This window comes from Colossoma macropomum, unplaced genomic scaffold (assembly GCF_904425465.1).
Source record: "Colossoma macropomum unplaced genomic scaffold, Colossoma_macropomum, whole genome shotgun sequence".
NCBI classification, from domain to species: domain Eukaryota; kingdom Metazoa; phylum Chordata; class Actinopteri; order Characiformes; family Serrasalmidae; genus Colossoma; species Colossoma macropomum.
This window is the reverse complement of record NW_023494809.1, coordinates 26,521,779-26,547,463: the sequence shown is the minus strand read 5'-3', so window position 1 is coordinate 26,547,463 and position 25,685 is coordinate 26,521,779. Positions and strand designations below refer to the sequence as shown.

At 39.3% G+C, this 25,685-nt stretch overlaps 1 protein-coding gene across 1 annotated transcript in view; it reads right to left on the bottom strand.

Moving 5' to 3' along the window:
- The window catches only part of dip2ca (disco-interacting protein 2 homolog Ca), a 179,050-nt gene that overhangs the window by 40,642 nt on the left and 112,723 nt on the right, over positions 1-25,685 (bottom strand). Inside the window, 11 exon segments of the mRNA XM_036558486.1 lie at positions 254-390; positions 2,624-2,763; positions 8,690-8,804; positions 10,277-10,396; positions 11,562-11,655; positions 11,752-11,816; positions 12,653-12,755; positions 14,500-14,609; positions 17,795-17,918; positions 21,279-21,389; positions 22,677-22,768. Of these exon segments, the coding sequence (XP_036414379.1) occupies positions 254-390; positions 2,624-2,763; positions 8,690-8,804; positions 10,277-10,396; positions 11,562-11,655; positions 11,752-11,816; positions 12,653-12,755; positions 14,500-14,609; positions 17,795-17,918; positions 21,279-21,389; positions 22,677-22,768 (1,211 nt within the window).

Sequence of the window (25,685 nt, the reverse complement as noted above, 5' to 3'; positions counted from 1 at the left end):
GTACCCAGAAATCAGGTGATTAACAGAGAAGAGCTGATTAAACGGTAGAAACAGCCAAGTCTTAAAGGGTTAATTACGTAACTACATTTGAATTATCAGGTAATATAACTCAGTGTATAGCAAAACTTCAACAATTCTAGCCTACGAAGGGTTAAACACACAGCATAAGCACTGTTTCCCTTCAAATCAGCAATATGATTGTGTGAACTCAAAACTGAGAGTTAGAATAATGACTGCAGGTTTGTAAGCGAACCTCAAAGGTGTTCTTCGTCATGCCTGAGAGCCCGTAGTACGATGTTCCCGTGGCGACGGAACACACACACAACTCTCCGATCTCATCGGTTCTGCACAGCTGCGGAACTCCCTCCGGTTTCACCACACACATCAAAGCTGAGGAGCAGTGTAAAAGCCGTACACACACACACACACACACACACACACACACACACACACACCTCATCAACACATGTTTATGAACCGTTAAAGAAATGGTTCAGTGAAAAATCTAATTTACACAGCATAACGCTTAACCCCGATGTAGTTGATCAGCCAAGACATCTGGTGGTCAAACTGTGTTTCTTTAGTTTGAGTGCTGGAACTATGAGGGTAACACTGCTAATAAACACTGGACGTTAACAGTCACCCAAATTCTCTTGGTAAATATATACTCAGAACTTCTCTCAAACCCCATCCAGGTCTTTATTAATGTCGGGCAGACTTGTCAGTATCACGTCTAACTGTAAACTACCGTTGCTGTGTTGCTGTATGCTGGGAGGAGGTACTTTAGACAACAGGAATGTTGTGTCGAAATCGCCCTCCCCTTTGCATGGATGCAAGTGTCACGCATCCTTCAGGCTCTGAGGTCTCTAGGGACTCCATTTCCCAGAACACGCCGGGGAATCACATGATTCTCAGCCCTCCATCTCGCTTCAATCACCGCTCTGTGTCGCCTGAGTATTAACTGATTTCACCTGTTCTCATATTATTAGTTTAGTATAAAGCCCGGGCTTTTAGTCTAGTCCAGTGCGAGGTATTGCTTCTTTCTCCAAGAGCTACTGAGCGGTATTTTCTTCTATCTATTGTGATTTTCCATTTTTTTGACTCTGTTTGCTGTTTTTGACTTTTGCCCTTTTGCCTTTGCTCTTTGGACTTTGTTCGCCTTATGTTTGTCTTTTTGTGTTTTTTGCCTTTGCTGGATTTGACCTTTGCCTGTTTTTGACCACGATTTTGGATTACGACCCAAACATTAAAGCCTCACTCTCTTTTTTAAACCGTGAGCTCGGGTTATTCTGCCATGTTACAGCAAGCCTATGGATGACACAGACTACATATCCATAGCCTATGTTCTTTCTTTATATAAATAACTGTTTTTTGGGTTTTTAACCAAAAAAAAACATATAAAATGTTTTCTTAAGCATCCAATAAATATAATCCATCTAGCCAAGCTGAGTGTGTTTTACTTGTTCACAGAACACAAATTGTACCAAAATAAAATATTTAAAAAATGTAATTGTATAAATATCAGGACTTACATGTGAGTTAGGTTAGACAGAGTCAGTTTCAGTATCAGTACTCGGTATTAGCCAATGCTAAAGGATCAGGTATCGATATCGGTATCGAAAGGGGGAAAAAGTGGTATTGGTTCATCTCTACTTCGCAGTAAGTCATGCTGTGCTCTAAAGCACACAGACAAGTCTGTGCAACCTTAATTAACACTTGGATACAGGTTAAAGGAAGATTTAGGGGTATATTTATGGAAAAGATTTGGGTGACTATTGACTTCTAGTGTTTGTTAGCAACAACAGCCTCGTAGCTCCAGTACTAAAATAAAGCAGCAAAATTCTGAAGTCAGACATGTCTTAGTTGATCAATTAAACCAATGGTAAGTGGAAAATTGTGTAAATTACATTTTTCACTGAACTACTCCTTTAAATACAGAAAACAGATTCATCCCAAAATAGTCAAGGGCTCATTATTTTTCAAACATCTCACAATTTAGCCGCAAATCAAGCTGAGAGCATTTTGTCACTAAAATAAAACTCCCATCACAGAGCAGGACGTGAGAGCGATTCATCATGTGCTGTCCACCTTTAAGAGAGGAGTAATGTTTTGTTTTGGAGTGATCAAAATATCCGTAAGCATCAACAAGCGCAACATTTCATTTTTATGCCGTTTTTTGGGAAAAGAAATAAAAAGGTCTTACAGTGATGCCGATGGAAAGAACGAAACACGTTGCAATCTCTAGAATAATCAATGATAATTACTGCTTTGATCTAATGCAGTTTAATTTAGATCCTCTAGGCGTGTGTATTTCAATAGCTGCAACAAATGTTTTGTCCACATTATTGTTTACATGCCCTTCACAAAGCTGTGGCAAATCTATCTCTTTGTTATTAGTTTTATAACAAGATTTGAAGCTAACATGCAAAATCCCTTACCAATCCAAACAATATTGCTTCTCTGACTCCATATTGACATTACAAAACTAAACTGGGCTGACTGTGTTTTGTTTGTTTGGGTGTGAATGTGTGCGTGGGTGTAACTGCGTGTATGTGTGTGTTGTGTGTGTGTGTGACTCAAGACTCTGCGGGTGACTCATGTGAGTGTGTGTGGGTGTGTGTACCTCCAGGCATGACCGTGCCCACGTCCTGCACCGTGAGGACAGAAAGGCGCTCCTCTGTGTCCACTCTGATGACCCCGTGGCTCAAACCCTGCATGGACAGGACCCCTCGACCCGGTGGCTGGTTGCTGTCATCAGTGGGCCTGCAGCAGGCACAAACAGTAGAGGGGGAAAAGCCTTCAGGGCATCTTCAGTGGATCTCAAGGTGGTGATTCAGCTCACAATGTTAGAATTGATTATAATCTATTAGAATAACATTCGACAGAGTATGCAGCTCATTTCTTAGGCCATTTTCAAAAATATCAAAAGAAGCTTTAAGGGGCTAAAATTCAGATAATCTTCTAATATACTTTTAGATTTAAGGTTTATTATAGTTAAACAGTGCTTTATTGACTGATATCAGTGTCAGAATAAACAGTACAAACTCACAGTTTTAACAGAGAGTACTGTGCAACTGTCAGAGACCGCTATTTATTTATTTAATTTCCAAGTCAAAACAGCCATTAAGTACACGTCATCTTTTTTTCAGTAGATATTTTCAAAGAGATTATATATAAGATAAAGCATTTGCATATGGAAGGGGAAGGTCAGATAAAAAAATAAGTGAAGAAACAGGAATTTCCAAAGCTGGAGCCAAAAAAATGACTAAAAGATATAGTTTTTTCTCAATTTAGTCATGTCCAAGTCCATCCACTAGCTAGGTCCACCCCATCCCACAGGGCTACCAAGCTGGGAGGCTGAACACCAGCACATGATCTGATCTGAAACATTAAGCACCACTGTATCTTCTTGAACTGCCACTAATCCAACATGATTTCACATTGGACAGCTGTGTGCTTGGAGGAGAGCACTAACTGCCAACTCAGTCACGTCAGCTAACAGATGCCCGCGTTGCTGAGTGATGTGCTGTTATGCTTTCTAGGACTTGAAGCCACGAATGGCTGTGGCATTGCCAGGGATAGAACTCACAATCCCCCTCCCAACACTTAGATGGTTGTATCATTCAGGAACTTACATATATATTTTTAAATATAAATCAGAAAATAACTGGCTTTGAGATCAGAGATTTTGCACAGTGGAACCCTCAAGTTCCTATGGCTTTAGGAATATGGTCTTTTCAATACAACCTCCTATGTCCTTTGAATTCACCTCCACAGAACCAGTCAAAGGTTTATTATAGTTAAATAGAGCTTTATTTACTGATATCAGTGTCAAAATGAACAGTAGAAACTCACAGTGTTAATAGAGTCGGAGACCATCATTTATTTATTTAATTTCCAAGTCAAAACAGCCATTAAGTACAGGTCATCTTTTTTCAGAAGATATTTTCAAAGAGATTTGATATAACTCATTTTCTGTATTTTTTACCGTTTTCCACTTCATGAATAAGAGCGAAGACATTACAACTATAAAATAACAAACTGAATTATAACCAAAAAGTGCTATTCAAATCAAAATTGTGTTATAATAAAAGTCTTTGCCTTGACGTACAAATAGAATTGCTCCAATACTTGGAAAAGCCTGTGTTACATTAACTTCCATTTCAAGTTAAGTATGTCTTTTCCTTATCTTTGTAAGGCTACCATTCTGGAGATACAACTTTCGTTCTGACAGCTATATGTACGCAATATAAGTAATAACATTAAAATAATTACAGATAAAATTAACACAATAAGTTGTACTTTTGCATATGTCAACATTCGTTTAAACGTTTCCAATCCTCTCTTCATTTGAAGCTCAGTATTATTTCTACTCATCATCCAGTACATAGTTTGGCTAATCAATACATTATTATTTTAAATCAGGTGTGCTGCTGATGGAATGTATGTGATGGCTGGGTCATTGAGGAGAAATTTGAAAGTAAACTTCTTCTAACTAGCTCACAAGATATCAACTATTTTTTTCAAAACATGAAATTCATGTTACTTAAGTGACCCTTATTAGTCCCACAACAGGGAAATTTCAGATCCGCATTTAACCCAACGGTGCAGTGAAACACCACATACACACTAGTGAATGCACACACACTAGGTGGCAGGTGGTACACTTGCCCAGAGCGGTGGGCAGCCCTATCCGCAGTGCCTGGGGAGCAGTTGTGGGTTAGGTACCTTGCTCAAGGGCACTTCAGTCATGTACTGTCGGCTCAGGGGATAGAACCGGCGAGTTTCTGGTCACAGAGCTGGTTCCCTAACCTCCAGCCTACGACTGCCCAGTTATAACTGCATTTATGTTTATTTGCATCTATTCTAATGATATCTTGTGCTTTTTCAAGCAAAAACGAACTATGTATAGCACCAAAGCATAAGCCTTTAGGTTAGAAGGTAGTCAGGATTATGAAAAACCTACAGTGTGTCCAAACTTTTGAGTGCTACTCTATGTGTGGGTGGTATTGGCATTATAAGTTTATATGGGAGGAACGAGTTTAAAGATGAAAAAGCATGCCCATCTGTGTGAACCCAAAAACGTGCTTTCCAAGCACTTTTACTTAATGGGGTGTAAAAGGGTGTGTGTGTGTGTGTGTGTGTGTGTGCTCGTGTGTTGGGAGGGGGTGTGAGAGGCACAGCTAAGGGGGTCATTACTGGTCTGTTGGTTACATCTGTGAATTACAAATTAAATGATGTCATTGCCCCGATGACAAAAACAGCATTAAAGTTATTTATCACCGGCTGAGTTTGGAATGGCGTTTCTCCCTGGATGGAGACTTTTCTCATCTCTGCACGCAATGCCGTCAGCGTGGATTTTATTAGAAATTTATTCATTTAATTTTTTTTGTTGGGCTTCATAAAAGCCTTTTTTTTTTCATCTGAACAGTGTCGTGAAAGAGGGTGCAGGCTGCAGGAATGACCAGAGACAGAGCTAATCCAGCCAAATGAAAACCATATGCCACGTTCAGCTGGGTCACACTAGAGATATGTCAGCCTTCTCCGGAGCGTAATTACAGGACCAGTCTAAGAAAATATTATTTCTTGTAAATGGTTTTGGAAAATACATTAAAGGCACATAGAGCTTTGCTCGGTGTCACTTGTAAGAGCCAGTATCCTTTAGAAAGACCTAAAGGAACGTTTTAAAGATGATTTTAAAGTGACCTTCTGCGACACTGCTTTGAAAGCACAGTCGGCGCTGGTTTGTTCAACAGAACTGACGATAGTGAATCATGGAAAAAACTACATCATACTGAATCACTGGGTTGGAGTGAAGTTTCGTAGTGAGTGTGAGTACTGGCAGGGGGGCAGGACTGGACAGGAGGAAGGTAGAGTGTGAGGTTGGGGGGTTAAATTGGTGTAGGGGTAGCATATATACTGTTGTATACAAAAGTTTAGGTACCTCTGGTCAAATTAAAGAGTCAGAGTCAGGAGCTGCAGAGACTCGATAACACAACCTAGAAGATTCTAGAAGAGTTGCAAAACGCTGTTTGGAGAGACAGCACAGTGTATGTGATGTAGATCACTATTCTGTAGCCAAATGGAGATGAAAGACAGGATCCTGCATCCTAGTCACCTTCTATTATTTATTTATTTGTTTGTTTATTGATTTATTGATGGATTGTTTTTCTTACAAATACACTGTAAATGTTTCAAATGAGCCTTGTCTTGTCTGCTATTGTGAGTTTATTATTTACATTCTTCAAAGTCTCACAGTTTGTGTTTTTTTCTTACGTAAGTACTAAAGACACAAATAAAAAAGACACCAATGAATAATTCAGTAAATTTATATGAAGTTTCTTCTCATTGTCTGCACGTCTGCATCTTCTTTAGCCCCGAGACAACTGCGTTCTCAATTTCTCTCTGAAGTGTGAAAATATCTGCTGTGTAAATTCATACAATAGATGTGTTTGGTATTTTGATGTGAATGTTTCATTTTCAGGATAATGTTCATAGATTTGTAGCCAGAGGTTCATTTTGTCCACAATACAGAAGAATCTGCTAGATGTGTGTGGTGTTTGTGAATGTGTGTGTGAGCATTAGAGAGCTGAGACACTGTATCCTGAAATGCGTGTAAGCAATGATGGAAAATTGTAAGTTTGTTCCCTGTAGAGAATTAAAAATTAAAAATAAAAAAAAATGTAATTTGACCAGGAGCACCCAAAAGTTTGCATACAACTGTATGTGTGTTTGTGTATGTGAGGGTCACAGAAAATGACTAGACTAGACCAACCTCAACCTCGTCTGGCATTCAAAGTATTTATTATCATTAACTGATACTGTATTTAACAACTGATCATGTATTATTATTATTATTATTATTATTATTTTAAGAGTTTTTTTACCCAGTTTTCCTCCCACTTTAGCCATGTCCAAATCCGCCCACTCGCTAGATCCACACCATCACGCACTATCAAGCTGGGAGGGTGAAGACTAGCATGAGCTTCCTCTAGGACATGTGAAGCACCACCTCAACTTTTCAGTCTACCACTAACACAACATTACTGGCCGGCTCGGCGCCCTTAGGGAACACTAACTGCCAATTCTGCTACGTCAGCTAACAGACGCCAGCGTTGGCCAGCATCACGCTGAGTGATGGGGGGCAGAGGAGGGTCATTCTACCGACCCAGAGAGAGTGAGGTCAGTTACGCTTTCTTAAACTCCCACGTATGGCTGTGGCATCCATTACTTTTGTCGGTAACAATACTGTGGGGTAGTGTACATAAGGCTACGTGACAACTGACATAACCCTACGTAAACATTTAAAAAAATTATTCCAGCAGGAGTTTTTTGTCATACAAGTTGCATATGCCAGTTTGATATCAAACTTGACAAATGCAGACTTTATGACAGATGATGTCTAGTGGAATAAGTCTTTATTAACTCTTTTGTTGCCATATGAAGGCTAAAGCAGAGAGCTAATAGCAGGTTTAACAGTGTTGCTATTTTTAACCCTTTGTTTATAACATGAAGGCTAAAAGTAAAGATGTAATATAACAGTAGGCAGTGGGGTTTGGGTGATTTTGGAGCTGGACTGCTGGCTGATGGATGCACAGGTGGATGAAATCACTCTGGATGGTGAGGCAGAGTCTGATGAGTGATCTGATGTGTGAATCATGTCACTGTTTTAACCCTTTGTTGGAACATGAAGGCCAAAAAACAGAGCAATAATATCAGGATTTTAGGTGATTTTCCGAGCTGAATTACTCACTGTTGCTGACATCACAGCTCGATGACATCACACTAGCTAGTTAGGCCCGGGTCTGCAGAATGGTCTGATATGTGTCTCATGGCTGAAGCTTAAAACGTTCTGAAGTTATGAAGGCTGGAAGTGACCTACCGAAAAGCTTATGTAGGTGTCATGTAGGCTTATGAACAGTGTCCTACAGTAAAGTGAAACCGTTTTGTCTAATGTTGCATTGTGAACGTTTGCAGTGCATAGTCAGCAAGTGTTTTCAGACATATTTATTAAAAATTACATTATTATGAGCCTGCACTGCTTCTGTTTCTTAGCCTGTATTGTAAGAGATTTTTATCTGATACTGAGAAAAATTACAAAATTAAATATTGCTTTACTTAGCATCATCACTGTCTGAAGGCTGCTATAATGAACTAGGATAATTTAGTTTTCTAGCTATGATGACTCAATTTATAAAGTGTTCAAAGACATAAACGAGAATGTTATCTTGTTATGGCAACTTTTGGGTCCTATCATTTGTTTTTTTTTTTAATGAATTTTCATAAAATGTGTAACTTACTACAAATGAAAACATACATTTTTGACCAGATTCTGTAAGAACGATAAGTATATATTTGCAAAAACTGTATCTTTGTTTTTGTCATTCTTTGCATAATTTGAAAACTCCAGTTAACCTTTGAATTGCGTAAAAATTTTGTGATGAACAGACCACAGTCTGTTAGTCATAGGCTGAAATGGTCAAAACATTACTTGGAAAAAATTCTTGCTACATCCATCGCAAGTTAAGAATGTTTTTTCTTCTCCTGTAAAGGTAACATTTTTGCAGATACAAGGTTTTTCTTTTCCAAAGGCAACAATATGTTCAACCAAAATACCCACAGACACACTTAAGCAGAGCACTGGGCTGCAGACTGGTAGCATGTGTGAGAGTGGCAGGATATTACTCACCTCCTGATGGCCACAGTGAGGGCCTCAGGGGAGCTGGCACACGGACAAATGACCTCCGGCCTCAGCCCCTTACTCTGGAAGACGTTTAGGAACGCGTCACATGACGAGATAGACCCTGTAGAGAGAAAAACAGAGAGAAGGAAAGAATTAGAAAGGGTGGAGCAATTTATCTTTACTTCCTAATCAATATCTGTGTGTGTGTGTGTGTGTGTGTGTGTGTGTGTGTGTGTGCATGCATACACAAAGCTCCTAGGAAAATGGACTGAAGCATAATACACCTCATTCTCCTTCATCTACAGATATATGGATGTTCAAAATAGCTCAAACTGCAGTCCCACAGTAAAAACTATTAAAACAATTAAGTTCAGACCTTAGATATTTACAAGGGTTATGTTATGACCTATTTAAACACAAGGCATTTACAGAGACAGTAATAAGCTAAATATATACAAATTCATCATTTATAAGGTTCTTTCTGAGAGGAGTCTGTCTGAAGTCCTAACCCCTCAATTTACACTTGTGAAAATAACTTTTTTTCTTTTTTTAGGTGTTGGATCACTTGTAAAATTGCTTAGATTTATCATGAGTTTAATTTCTAAATAATAAAAAAAAGCTTATACAAAAAACGCTTTCTCATGTTTTCACGTCACAGAGTTTTAGTCTGTGGGCGGGGCCTTATTTTAGCCACACCCCCGCATTTTAGAGCCGGAAGTGAGACTGCATCCCTGTCCCTAATGGCCACACAATGATCAGTTAGATCCCACTGTTTTGAAGTAAATGAGTCCCAAAGTCTGAAAATTAGTGTGAACATTAATAACTGTCACATAATGTTGCAAGTAAATGTTTTCACTGTGTTTTAGTGAAAAGTATTATGGCTAGCGTGACTAACTGAAACATTTGGTAAAGTTTTGGTAGTGTTATGATTGTTTGGGAAGTGACAGAAAGGAATCATCTATCATGTGTTTTAATAAAGTAAACATAATTAGAAAACAGGGTCACTCAAAGCCAAAGGGTTTTAGCCTAAACTCCAACTCAGTTAAAAGCCCAAAATGTGTCACTCTGACTTTGAGCCAATTCGGTAGAAAGATTCATATACAATACTGTGTCTTAGGCCCATTGTTTCCCAATCCAGTCCTCAGGGCTCCCCATATGGTTCACATTTTTCCTTCATCCCTGTACGCTGCCCATTTCTCCCACATTCAGCACGAGAACCGACTGCTTACTGTCTAATATATCCCAGACCTAGACATTTGCTAGCTGTTATGAGAGGTTATCCACTTCATCTGTCATAATGTTTTGGCTCATCTGTGTACATTCAAGATGCTATTTATCATATGTACCATGTCTTATATACACACGCATTTAAATGAACAGTTTTCTAAGCATTATGGTTTTTCAAGAATCCTTGTAATCCACATAATCATGCTTTAACTTTCACGCCACAGTTACATGAGAGACAGGGAAAAGGAGAGAGAGGGCAAGAAAAAAAGAGAGCCACACGGAGAGGGCGTGAGAAAAGACAGAACGAGAACACAGAAAAAGAGAGATAAATAAAAAGAGAGAGAAATGGATGAATAATTAACTCACATGGGTTGGATCCGTCAGCCACCACCAGCATGCGCAGTGAGCTCAGGTTGATGTCTCTCTGGTCCCTGTGGGCCACCAGAGCCCAGTGCATATCCCTGCTCTTCACACACGCCACTTTAGCTGCACAAGCAAACACACATGCGAAGGCAAGATGCAATTAGACGAAGGAAGTGCACAGGTGCTCCAGCACTCCGTTAACTGTTTCTGAGTATTTGAATAATGAAATCACTACATGGGTACTTGTCACACTTCATCATAACAATTCAGTGAGCTGCAACAGTTTGATGTATTTGTGAGTAATTACGTTATGTCATACTTCCTAATCTGAAACAAGTGCCTGCATGTGAGCACGTTGCCACGGATGCACTGTTAAGGATGTGACTGAGAAGGCTCAGACGGCGTGGCTGTTTCACTAACTATCCTAGCTACTCTAGCTGATGTTAGCTAAGTCTACAAACAATAAATATATATTACTCGGACAAATACAGTTGTCACATCATCACACATTATCATGGCAGCTGCGCCGAACAGACGCTAAAGCCTGTAAATGGCGAAAAAGCAACACATCTCACCTTTTTCTCCTCCGTCTCGCTCTAATAATGAACATCTGAGAGCTGATCAGAGTTAATTATCTTCACAGCGAAGGCGGATTCTGCTCGTTAGTTTGTTTGCTGATCATAACACAAGTGATGTTACTAATTAGGACGTGCACAAGCAGGTCATTTTGGGACGCTGGTTCGTTCACATTAACGACAGATTTGAGTCACTTACCTAAATGAGTGTGAACTATTATATTAGAGAAACCGAATCTGAGCAAAAAATTGGATTTGAGCAATTAGGCTTGTCATGTGAACGTAGTCAAAGAGTCCTCGTCAGCATCCAACATGACCTTTCTTAACTTATTTGAATTATTTAACTTATTGTTGGCCTACTAGCTCATCTGAAGAGGCAGCCTCTGTTACTCATCCACCAGCTGTTTTTGAGTAATCAAACATGTTTCTGTGATGTCAAGATTACTGCATAACACCAGTGCTGTCATCCAGAAAAGTAAGCCTTCAGCCCTGCATTATTTTTCAGTTAATGTCCTTTGTTTGTCCTTCTTTGCAGTTGACCAGATATCTGTTCATGATCTCTTCTGGACACTAGAGTATCAAAATTAGTGATAATGCACATCCCTAAACTAGACCTCAGCAGAACATATAGGTATATTTATAATTCAGAATATATCAAGCTTTATACTTTGGGGTTGATGTATGAAGTGGAAACCATTTGTGGAGGGACAGACCTTTGTACTGGCACACTTTCTGGATCCACGAGAGTGGGTTGACCTTCATCAGGGAGTAGGGAATGCTGATCACGTGCATCATGTTCATCACGCTCTGAGGGATACACACATTACGTCAGCATTTCTCATCGTTTCTCTGTGGGAGCGTTTGGCTTTGGGACAGAGTGATCAACGGTCAAGAGTAACTTACTGTAAGAATGCCATGCCACAGGCCAACGTCCTTCTTAAAGTCTAATACATTCACTATGGTCTCAGCTGGAACAGAGAAAAAGAAAGAGAGATAGATTCATTGTACAAAATGCATAGTTAATCAGTCAGATCATTTACATCATGACACACTAGCCCCCCCCTGACAAGTGGGCATACAGTACTATGCAAAATTCAAAGAACACCCTTTATTTTATTTAATTTCCAGTCAAAACAGTCATTAACTTATTTTTTCAGTCCCTGGAAAAAACAGAAATATTCAACAGAAATCTGCACAGAAGCTTCAACAACTAAATAGATGATCAGTCAGTTTTTGCACCCTTTGCCTTTATTACAGCTTCCATTTTTTTCGAGTCTTGTTTTCAGTTTTTCAAAGAAATCTGCAGGGACATTTTTCCAAACCTCCAAAGTTCAGTCTATGAAGTTGGCTGCCTTTTCTGCTTCTCATGATCCAAATAATCCAAAACAGATTTAATGATACTGAGTTCGGGACTCTGGAGTGTCCAGTCCATTGTTCTGAGAACACCAGTAGCTTCTTTGTTTGATAATCACTGCAGAATGAATTTCCTCCTTTTTTTCCAGATGATGTCTTAAAATTTGTTTGTATTAATCAGCATTCTCAATGCTTTCAAATAAAAACAAATCACCAGCTCCCAATGTTACACATCCTCAAAACTTGCACTGATCCTCCACTATGGTGGACAGATAGTTGCAGACATGGCTCAAAGACTGTGTTGCATTCAAAGAGTTCAAATTTGAACTTCTCAGTCCATAAAAATATATGGGACACATTATTATGAAATACAAGTACTTACATAAATATATGATACATATAGAACATTTTACATGATGCATAATTAAAACAAATGTGTGTGGATACTCACCCTCTGTGTACCCGCAAGACTGTGTGAGGGCCTGGCAGTGTGTGAGCAGAGCGATCCTCATCACCGTCACACCCAAAACACTTCCGTCCTTACAGGTTTTATACTGCCAATCACACACACACACACACGGACACACACACACACATAAATGCCATGCCATCAGCTGATACACACACAAGCATCCATTTCTGAACACACAAAATTCAGTTTTTAAAGAAAAGAAATCAAATTTACTGTAAAACTATATTAATATGAATATTTTAAGCTGTTTGATGAGACAACTGTGCAATGATTCAGACATGCAATTCGGACAGTGCTAACTGTTAAGAAAGAAGCTTTATAAGCCTCCATTACTTGTTAGGTACATTAACTTCATAGCCACAGTGGAAAACTAAAAAAGGGATATGTTTTTGCTGATGTTTTGGCATGTTGCTCTAAATGAGCCAGAGTTAGCACAAAAGGCTTTCAGCTGTCCCTGGCCAGATGTTAAATGGGAATTCCAGCAATCTTTCAAATTTTCTGCACAGTTCAATTGTTGAGATGTAAACAAAGTCATTCAGAGTGTTTTTTTATATGAAATGGTTCACTGTAGAGAAAGTTGCCAAGTTCTTTACAGTGGTGGTGATACGAACCAGGCGTTGCCAAATCTACAACACAAATATAGCCATTTTATTTACTATCCAAGACCACCAGTGAACCTACACGTGTCTTTTGAGTTTCTATATGTAATGTTCATTATTGCTAAAAAGTTGTAAATCAGAAAAAATAAGTTTTCTTTGCCTAAAAGCACCCTGCATGCACCTCTCTGCCCTGAATGGGTTTAAAAAATACGTTTCACCCAAAACAATCCTAAAACTATCATAAAACAGTGTCTCAGACATCAGACAGCATATTCACAACCATTTCATAGAGTAACTTTCTGTGAGTGCGCTTTTAAAGGCATTACTCTTTAGAACAGTGGAACAATTCCACCATTCTGACTCAGAAAGCTTCTCCAGGAAACAGCATTTCACATCAAACCACTCTGAATGACTTACATCTTTACCATTTAATTATGCAGGAATTTAGAAAAACTGGTGGAATTCCTCTTTAAGAGGCACCCTAAAACAGCTTATTTTAAAAAATGCAAAACTACACTACAGCATATATTAAAAATGCAAAACAAAGTGTAACGAGCTGCTACTTAAATGTGCCAATGTTCAGCACCACATAAGTAGTGGCTCTAATGCAGCTAACTGAGATCTGAGCCTTTACATTTTGCATTGTGTCTGATAATAGAACTGCATACGTATGAGGTGTCTCGGATTTCTCTGTCTTCGTGATGGATGGGCTGAGGGTTTATTCTCCACATGATCAATAAACCTAGACTGGAGCAACCGTGTTCACTCCGACGTACTGTACTACCTTGTTGTGAATTAACAGGAAAAGCCATTATCTTATCTTAAAACCCCCGACATGAGCCTCACTTCACAATTAAGCATGCGTTAATCATTCATCAGCCACTCTGTGATACGCCGCTAATGGAAGGCAGGTCCGCTGCTGCACGTTGATAGGAACTATTGATTTTTATTCCACCCTGCAGGCAGGCTCAAGATATGGAATATCCAAGAATGAGAGATCGTAATGGAGTTTAAAGCGGCTGGGGAAAATAGCATATGGAAAACGGATGCAGACTGCGATGGCTTCCAGCAAGAGGGAAAATATAGACAATTCAGTGGCTGAATGAGGAAAAATTCACTCTGTGGTCAGTAAAAATGGCCGAATAGAAGTGACACCTCATCTAAGGTTCTATTCAGGCTTCTACGCCTGAGAGATACCGGACTAAAGAGCAGTTTTGAGATGCTTACCTCTATGTAGGCGGTGTCGTTGTTTGCGTCTTTGATATGAGGGAACCAATCACGAGGTGGCTTGGAGAGGTGTTTGGATTCTGTGACGAACCACAGCAGTTTGGGCCACCCTGTGGTGCACATCAACAACAAACAGGTTTAATGAAAACATCTCTATTCATACTTTAACATAAGGCCTTCATAAGTAATTTTGTGTCTGTAATCACCATCATCATCATAAGCAGCAGCAGCAATAATCAGACAGATAACGTGACTGACCCTCAGATCTCAAAGTTATCGCTGGCAATAACAAAAGCTGGTAATAATTTAATATTTATTTGTACACTTGTAGCTCAGAAACAAACTAAAAGATAAGATATATTTATACAATTTGAATTTGGCCCCTACCACTTAGGCCTTAGCCCCTCTGTTTTGCACTTTCATGTCTAGGGGTAGGGTGTCCCAATTTTTGTTGAGATAGAGGGGTTGGGTGAGGTGTTAGGGCTACATGGCTCACTTCAAAAAGAGAGTTATGGGAAAAAAAGAAAAACCAGCAAGATGGCTTAACAAAAGACCAAAGAAACCCACAAATGTGAGAATTTTCTCTGTTAAAAATTACGATAACCATTATATTATCTTAGTTTAATGTTGTTTCAGTGTATTTTGGTCCTTTTCTTCATAACAAGCATAAAAGAAATCGCTAATAGCATGCTAATGTCTTGGTAACTAGCTAGCTAAATTCCCCATTCCACCTTAAATAGTCCAGCAGTTCTGACGCCTGAAGCGCCAGTAGGTAACTGCTGCACCATTAAAGGTGGAACGGGAAAATATGAACAAGAAGCTGGTGAATATCTGACTTCAGCTTCATATCACTGAAGAATTAGGGGTGGTGATAATAAATAATTGCCCCTCTTTGAAGGCATATGATGCCCTAAATGTAACTAAAGCCCAGCAGTGAGGAGCTGAACTTTACCCTCCTCTGCTGTCACTGCAGACTGGCAGGGTCGCCTACAGAGCAGCGCTAGTAGCTGTTAATGAAGTGATGCTTTTTGTTTTTTTTTATTTGAGGGTCCCATTTCGTAGGACAAGATTTCAACCACTATCCCTTGTAACTCAGTTCCAAGGGTTTAAGGTGATACTCAAAAACATGCTGTAAGGGTAAAAAAAAGAAATAGGATCTGTAATATAATATTTTAGACATTTGACTGGTTGATTTGTACAGAAAATCAGTGTCATTTCTCCAGTCTGAAACATCATAGTCAGCAAATGCTACATGCTCATGTCGGCATTATGTAACAGACCTCACACTCAATAACAACAACAATGCAGCACACGGCCATGAGTACTAGCAGGTTTTGTTGTTACATTACAGTGAGATTGAATTAAACAGGACTGAAGGTACATTAAAACTGAATTATAGTGAACTACAAATGTTGAGATTTATACTAGGACAGAAATCGTGAATCACAAATCTAATTTACAACTATATAAGGCTGTTTTAGGATCTGAAGGAACCCTGCTCTAGACTAGGGAGCTGTGATTTGATTAAAAAAATCAATAAAACAAAACAAAGTTAACAATTGCTTAAAACAACAGGTATTTTACAGGTACATCAGTTCATATAGTTTTGAAAATGTACACATTAAAATTAATTCTATCTTTAACGCTCTCAGCTGAAGCAGTGCTTCAAACCTCATCACATGCACAAAGAGTGTTGCTTTGAAGAGTTTTGGCTTCTCCATGAGTCGATGAACTTATTTAGCAGAATGGAGCGTTACCCAGTGTTTGCATCTGGCTGAGAGAAAAAACTTTACTGCCGTTACTACTCAAGGAATCCAATTCATCTTTGTCTTCTTCCTGTGTTTAATACGAAGTGCTTCAGACCAAACGTTTCAGTGCATTAAGAATCATATCAACATAAAAAGGTCCTCACAACGACGACACATTAGACTATAATTAAAAATAAAAAATACTGCATTTTCTCCACGTAGCAGCGCATCAGTCTGACTCTCACTCACAACATGGCTCACAACAGAAAACGAGGACTGGAGTTTTGGTAGACGGATTAGTACGGAAGTCCAGAGAGGCCATGAGGGAGTTATAATTTTCTGGATTGTTATTTTCAGATAACAATTATCTCATTATCTCAAGATAACAAAATGGTTATCTTGAAATAACAAGTTACTTATCTCGAGATAATGTAAGTTGTTATCTTGAAATAACGAGTTACTTATCTTGTTATCTCGAGATAACATACGTTGCTATTTTGAAATAATGATGTTACTTATCTTGTTATCTCAAGATAACAAAACTGTTATCTTGAAATAACGAGTTACTTATCTTGTTATCTCAACATAATCCAGAAAATTACAGCAACAGCTCATGGCCTCTCCGGACTTCCGTAGATTAGAGTACAGAATCCTCATACTTTCAAAACACAAAAACCCTACACTATTTATTGATGGGCACTATAAAAAAGTTTTGATAAGCCGTCCCGGTCCTAGTCTAGACTTCTAAGTAGGGATGTACCGAAATTCCCGCCACTGAAACATTTTGGCATTTTGGTTTTCGGTCAAATAAGAAAAAAGAAAAAGATTTTGCAATAATTTTTGTAAGTTCACTTGATGGTTTACTTATTGTTAGCGTCGTCTTATTGTTAGAGTGTCATCTCAGATTTGTTCTGTTGCAATCACAATTTTTTTTTACCTTTTCGTTTTAATATATGTTTATTTAAAAGCATAAATAAAACAACAAATTAAAAAATAAGCTTCATTTCGGTTTTTGAATTCAGTTTTCATAAGGTGACCATATTTAATTTTACATTAATTTTTTTTTAATTCAGGTTTTTTTTTTTATAAACCCTGGCCAGACACATTTTTAAAGTCCTGGAAAAAGAGGACATATGGTCACCCTAGGTTTTTGGCTAGGTGTGTCTTGAATTTTGACTTTGGTTTTGGCTAGGAATTGTCATTTTGGCGCATCACTACTTCTAATGGTTAATATGTATGTGTCTCCTTTTAAGATTCTGTCTCTCTGTGTAAATGAACATTCAGTATTTTCTGTTCTTGATCAGCAATACAGAGGTATCATAAAGTCGTTACCTCTGCCTATGCTATTTATAACCTCTTGTCTCACTGCAGCTGAGGGCAAAAATGCTGACTGCAGGCGTCCTGGCTTAGATCAGATCACACAAACACACACACACTCCTCCTTCGTGACCTTGGTGCCCCATCACGCTCCCACACACACACTCTTTTCCCTTCTTCATTCTACACCTCTATACACACGCTGCCATGTTTGATTGAATCAGACTGACCTTTGAACTGGGGTATTTCCCCGGTGGGTCCTTTGGGCAGCCCCTTGTGGCACGCATCGCTGGTCAAAGCCACTGTCACCCCACAGCTGCCCAGGAGAAAACCAATCTGCTGGCTGCCCGCGTCCTAGATCACGCCAAGCAGAGAGAACATGAAGCCATGCTTTAAACAGCCTCACAATACAAAACATCCATCAGCACCTGCCAGAAATACACCACCGGGGGCGGCCGGGGCTATTTCTGAAGTTAAGCTGCGAGAGATGACTGTGTGTTTCCAAAACAGCCTGTAAACTAATGTGTGTGTGCATTTGTATGTGTTTTTCCACAAAGCTGAACATTTTCAACCCCTTAGACTGCAAAGGCCTATATGTGGAGCCACACTTCAATTACATAACATAACAGATTACATACATTACATAACAGATCTGCAAAATATACCACTTGTTAATTGTTATCACTAATGTGACCATTCTCAATGTTTTTGTGTGCTGACCAACCACACTTCCAGATGAGCATTTCTGTGGGTGTTATAAAGGTCCATTTGTTTTGTTCAAAATGATACAGGTCAGTCTTTAACCATGATACATTATGTTATATGTTACATTACTATTACATTCACCAGTGCATTTTTAATACACTGCTATGGGATTGAACAGTTCATCTTTTTTTCCTTCAGGGTATCTGTAGGAATCTTCAAGTTAAATGTAAGACTTCTTAAGGCTTTTTTAAAGCCACGTCAAAAGTAATTTACGAACACACTGGAATACTGAAATCACAATTCATTCTCAATGTCCCTCTGCGCTACTGACTGTTTAAGCCTCCTGGCAGTTCACTCAGCTTATGAGTATAAACATCAGACTGCACACTGTTAGATGATACACCAAATATGAAATTATTTTTCATAGTAATGCACTCCCAAATCGCCTGGTTTCTGTGAATGCTAGCTCAACATTAGTTTAACACAAACTTCTGCATGCATGAACGACTCTGTATCCGTAACTTAAAATGCAGGATGGTGGTTCTGAATTTAAGGCAATATAATACTTCTTAAGGCCTTAAATTTGTAAATTGTAATTTCTGACAGATAAGACCTTTTAAGGGCCCACAGACACCCTATTTTGTTTTTTCGCAATTTGAAAGAGGGTAATTTTCAAATCGTGTGAGCTGCCATTTTAAAATCAAGCACTATTTAGCCCGTGCTAACTGGCAGTCTGTCATAATACATTCAGTGTTTGAACCTGAAGTCTGAAGAAATGGGTCAGCAGGTCTTCTTGGTGAAAAAATGCCTGGACCTTCATTTATGGAAAATTAAATCGCAAAACTGATCAGTAGCATTTTGTCCATACCGTGCAGCTCCATCACACAACTTACATTTTAGTCTCTCAGTAGTTACTAAGAATGTTATAGTAGTTACTGAATAACAAGTCTTAGAGAGAAATTCCACAATCTTTTTTTATTTCTGCACAATTTAATCATGAACATGCAAACCGTCATCAGAAAGTCACTGAGAGTTTTTTTGATGTGAAATTCTAACAAAAGTAGAGTCAAAACCGTTGACACTGGTGGTGATAGGAACCAGACATCGTAAGCGTTTAATGCACCTGAAAGTACATGAAAGCTATTACATGAAATAGCTCCTGACTGATGACTGATGACTGAGACAGTGTTGGGTTTCAGACATAATGACCCCTGGTTCCTATCACCACCACTGTACAGAGCCTGTAAGCTTCTCTACAGAGCACCACTTCACATCAAACCACTCTGAAAGACTCAATCAACAACTGAATTATGCAGAAATTTTGAAAAATTGGTGGAATTCCCCTTTAAGACTGACAATGTCGAAGAATAATCCTGCGGTTTAAGCGGTTGATTGTTCTGCTTTGAAGATATCCGCTCTGCTCTGGTGACTCCGCGCAACAAGTGCAAAAAGATCCGGCCGTCTTTCAGCTGGAACGCGGACAGAGTTTTATTGGACTCTGTGTGGAGCTGCAGGGAAAGGAAGCCAGAGAGTGTTCTGCCAGTTTCAAGGTCCTTTTCCTGGAATTTTTGGACTGATGAGGGTTTGGACTGAGCCTTGCCAAAAGGCTGAGCCACTCCCCCATATACACGCACACACACTCACACTCACACACACCTCGCTCCGTTCTCTACAGCGAGAAACTCCAACGTATGCATTTCAGCAGGACAAGGCCTGCGCCTCGACAAAGACACGTTCAGACCGGGAGTTGACAAAAAACAGTGGCTATCAAAAATAGACGCGGGGCGCCTGCAATATTTACAGCGTTCAGAGCTGAAGTTTCCATAAGGCCTTCATAACACTTAACATTAAACATGAATAATACAGAAACATTAATATTTAGTATCGCAAAGCCTGTTGCCTTGGCACTGCATACCAGGAGCTCAAGCTTTGAGGATATGCTGCAGGGAAGGAGGTGGTGGTGGGGGGGGGGCACTGCAACTTGTCACACAGTCAAAAATGAAGATTAAATCCTGTCTGTCCAGCTTCAAAGTGGACACTGCATGACTTACACAATCCCAGAATTGATGTAGTGCTCAGACTACATGACATTTATTGTGTGCAATCTGTTGTCATCTGGACGCAGCAGTACATGATGGCATGCAGATGAGGCTCTGACATCATCTTTCATGTGGTGGGATCCCATTGTGAACAAGAAGTGTCTACAACACGTCCTGAGAAATTTTCAGACTTTGCGTCAAACTAGCTTTCATCCTCTTGCCTTCTATTATCCTCTGCTTCATGAAACTTCGGGTTTAAAAATAGTAGCAATACATGAAAACCCAAGTATTGATGTTTTAATAGCAAACCTATAAATGACTCTGAATAAAAACATCTCTTAAATATGTAATGATAAAGTGTTTTTGATGGTCAATTGTCTTTTTCACAATTATTATTTGCTTAAATTAAAAAAGAGATGTGATAAAGTTCAAATTTCAGTACCTAAGTTTTCTATTAGAGAAATAATTTCTTGAAATATAAGAAATATATGATATGACAAAGCAATATTTTATTGCTGCTATCATATTTAAACCATGTAAATTGATTATTTTTTACATTTTTATTTCTCTACATAATTTAAAAACATTAAACAAGCTTACATTAAAATTTAAAAGCATTTTTGCCTTTTTCTCTAAAGTTACCGTTTTGGAGCTACATGGTTTTGTTTGAACTTCCTGAGTTTCCTCTTGCTTTCTGATTGGATATTGTACTGACCAGATGAATTTAGGTGTGAGACTACATATGGACTCTCATGGTTCAAGTAGTTAATGAGCTCTCATGATGGGCACAAACAGCACCAGTCTGGGCGGGAGGTTGTAGCAGATCCCCAAAAAACAGGTCCACGGCAAGAAAATTCAAGACTAAAATCATGTAGTGCGCAGTCAAACTGTCCACTCATGCGCTGCACAGGAACTAGCTGGGCCTCAGCAGATGCTGTGAAGGCTGTGGCAGGGCGGTTTGTGTCCTCACCTTCCTGGTGAGTGGCACCTCGATGGGCACAGGCACCACCTCAGCCAGCAGGCAGCCGTAGAAGGCCACCATGAAGGCGGCGGGGTCGTTGTTGGGGAACACGAGCGCCACCTGCTCACACAGAGATAAGAGAGAGAGAGGGGGAGAGAGGGAAGTGTCAGACGCTAGACAGACCCACTGACATGACACCAAAGTGAGACTAACAAGTCACTAACACACTCTTTAAATGAGAATTAGAGCGTACAAAGGAAGAAGAGACAAGTTAGTCGGTGTAAGTCACGGTGTCGATGATAAGAAAAACAGGGTGTAATTACGTGTTCATTACTTCTCTCTTGTTGCTCATTCAAACAAGCACAGAAAGTGCAGATTCTAAATTTTCAATAGCACATTTGTGTTCTTAAGCAGAAGAGATGATTTATTATGATTTGAATGACATGATTTGAAATATCCTTTCAGTGTAAATATCTTTTTGCTTTTTCGTTTATATGTTTATATTTTAATTGTGTGACCAGAGTTTATGTGAAGGATAGAGTTTATATTTCTTATCTTAGATTTTTTTATTTTTAGTATTACTTCTAAAAATAGTATTATATTATTGGAGTGTCTATACAGCAATAAGTTACAAAGAGTAACCTTGTTAAGTAATTAAAAAGGTCGATTACTTTGTTAATTCTCTTCTTGTTACTTCTTTTTTGAGAGCCTTGCTATCCCTTTGCTGCTGTAGCACTGTGAATTCCCCGTGCTGTGGGACTAATAAAGGGATTATCTTATCTTATATTATCTTAATTTGATGGAAAGTAACTTTGAGTCTTGTTCTGCAAAAAGAAAAAAACATCTTTTACATTTTTGACTCAATAGTTTCATTTCTTGACATTGAAAGAAACAGATTTGAATCTGTCAACAAAGAATGTAAATTGAAAATAAATATAATTTACTAACTGCAATTTATTAGGTAATTGCATTTATACTGTATTGCAAAATGGCTTTTAAGTGGTGGAGGGTGATATGGCAAATATATAACAGCAAAATACTTAAAGAAATGTAACATGCATTATGATATTTAGTTAATCTGAGGATTAATAAATTGAAACAAATAGAAAAAGAACTAGTAGAGCCACATTTAAAAAGATAGTACAAAAACAACACTTTTCTTACAGCACTGCACTAAATCTAACCAAGCAGGACTAATTACACACTTCTTCTATGCAGCTTCTTTTCTGGAGACCTGAGGTTTTGCTCCAAGAGTGATGATTTTGTGTAATATTTGTTCATGGTAACAACAAATATTGTCCACCCTACTTCCGAAGGCTAATAATTTTATTTTAAATTCATTGTTTAAATTGATAAATCATAATGATCTGTGAAAGTGAAGACTTCAGCACCGGTCCTGTTGCTCACCCGGTCTCCTGGCCTGACCATGGGCTCCTGCTTGGTTCCCAGTTTGTGGAGGATATTGTAGGCCACTTTGATGCTCCGCGACCACAGCTTCCCTGCCATGCAGATCACACAGACGCGTTACATCCTGAACAAACAGCCCACCACCAGCAGCCTCTGAGTGCTTTCATCTGGTCCTATTGTCGGAAACCTCCTTTATGCTAAGCATATTAAAATATCCCGAGTGGTCAGTAACTCCGGGAGGAAACAGCAGCCTGAACTCTAGCAGAGAGGTCAAACACACAGCACAAGCAAAGAGGAACCCAAAAATCTCACATCAAGAGAAAAAGAGATGAAATGTGGATTCAGGTACCCCTTGGTCTGAATGTCACAGCCATATTCATAATAGTTTCATAACAGAGCTCAGGCTACAAAGTCAAATACATTTGTAACACTATTAGGTTTATCATTCAGGTCCAGAAAGTCATATACGCACCATAACAGTATAAAGAATATCAGAAGGGTTCAGAAACCAAGTCATATACATTTAAAGTGCTATAAATCATATCACTCAGGTCTAGCTGAATTTCTGACCCCATGCTATCAGGCGTAAACTCACACAGAGGACGTGAATAAAACCCCAGTGCGAAGCGAGCAGCGGGCGAGAGATATCAATCTCACTCTGCTCCCGCGTTCGCTGTGAAGTTAATTACTCTTTTGATTTGGGTGAGGTTTTAATGAGCTGACGAGCAGACTGAAATTCCCCCAGGGCTTCAGAGGAGGAGGGAGAGAGAGACAGAGAAACAAAGAGAGAGAGAGAGAGAGAGAGAAAGAGAAAGGGTGAGAGGGACAGAGAGAGAGAAAAATGAAGGAGAGAGAGAAAGAGAGAGAGGGACAGAGCAGAAACCGAGAAAGAGAGAAAGAAATATGAAGGAGAGAAAGGCCGAGAGAGAGAAGGAGAGAGGAAGGGAGAGGAGACGGCACAGAAACAGGCAGTCGGCTTTTCTATTTTCAGACAAAGCCTCGGCCCACACAGCCCGGCGCAAGGAGAGCGCAGCGGGCCCATCCCGGATCATTGTGTGTTTGTGTGTGTGTGTGTGTGTGGAGGTGGAGGCTGGCTGCTGCGTGTCTGAGAGCCAGCACTGCACAGCTCCTGCTGACTCAACTCGCAGCTCCGCAGGCAGCCTGAGCAAAAGAAACATGGGAGGGGAGGGGGGGGGCGTCATCCACGCAGCGGCCCGACCTGACCAGACAAGGCCAGAGCAGACAGGAAACAGGGGCATGGTAGAGCTGGGCGATATGACCAAATGTATAATTCAATAAATATTTCAGCATTTCAAAAATCAAAAAGGGAGAGTAAAGTCATTTACTAACGGGACGAAACACGGGCAGCTCTTCTGAGCTTGTTCAGTTCAACGAACGTAAAAAATTTAGAAAGATTACAATCCGTGAGTGTGGATGCGCTGCTCTTTTTGACTCGTGGGATGCTCTAGTTGCACCAGAGATGCCAGCACTTAATATTTTTTTTTCACATGACAAATGTATCTCGATAGTAACCACGGTAACTCATTAAAGGCCAAGCTGAAAAACTAAGAACTGCAACTTAAGTTATTATGAAATTACTCTACTGAATTCTCATAATTTCTGCATAATTCAGTGGTTGAGATGTAAACAAACTCATTCTGAATGGTTTAATGTAACATGGTTCATTGCAGTAGAGCTCCAGACTAACGCGGTCACGTCATCCCGGGGACAATTAAAACAGCATGCGGGACAGTGTTTAAAATGTTTTGGACGGCTTCAGGATTAAATTTCTATAATGCTAATTTCGATTAGCCTGTCAAAGGGAATTCTTATGCAATATTAGCATCAAGCTAAAAATCTCTCTGAATATGGCACTACAGACTATAGCCGAGTGCTCACTGTGTTCAGTCATTTGTCTCATAGTGCCTGAACATTTAACCCATTCAGACCTAAATTATGTTCCAGGACACATTTGCCATGTTTACATGCAGCCTGATAATCCGTTAATAATCCGACTAATAGCTCAGTCGGAATAGAATACATCCATGTATGAACCTCAGTTGGAATAGACTGGTCCAATTGAGGCCATTTGGAATTTCTATCAGATTGAACGAGGTGGGTAATCCTGCAAAATAATCTGTTAAAAGGAAGCTGAGCAAACGCTTGTATCCAATTACACTCCCAATCGGAAAGTTTAAGTACATTCTGCGTTCGCGTCATAGCCAAAGTTTAGCATAATTATTAACATGGCGGAGCAGAAACTGGTCTGCAGAGAAGACGAAGTTTATGCTCTGATCTTTAAAAGACGGCGGTGGGACGGACGTCCAGCTTATGTGTCTCAGAACACGACGCCTTCCTCTCGGCCTTCTTTAATAAGGACGTGTAAAGGACGTTTTCCTGAGTCTGACATCATTTTAAAGTAATCATCAACACAAGCGCTGCTCACTGCTGCTCATCTCACTCTGACTGGACTCACGTGATGCTCGTTGTCATAGTAATGTCTACACAAAGTGGTACTCTATGCATGCGTGTAATTTTGGATTGGATTACTTGTAGTGAGCATGTAAACTGAGATTTTCCATCAGATTTTTGAGTAGAGTGAGCATAAACACCTCAGTCTTAATCTATAATCGGAATGTATTCAATCGGACTGGCAAAAATCTTTGCACGTAAACACAGCCAGTGATGATCTAGCTCTACTCTTATTCTAAAGGCAGCCATAAATGATGATAAATCAAATGTCAATAACTGTTTATAATTACTGTTCACTAGCTATTTCTGATGCTCATTACAGTGCACCCTAGTTATGAAAAGTAGCAACATTCCAGTATTAATATATAATACTTTTAATACTAAAAGCATTATCATGTACTATAATACTTCAGTCACCTGAATACTAATCATCATCACCTGTTTTGCTCTGTATTTACACCAATCAAACATAACATTATGACCACCTCCTTGTTTCTACACTCATTGTCCATTTTATCAGCTCCACTTACTATATAG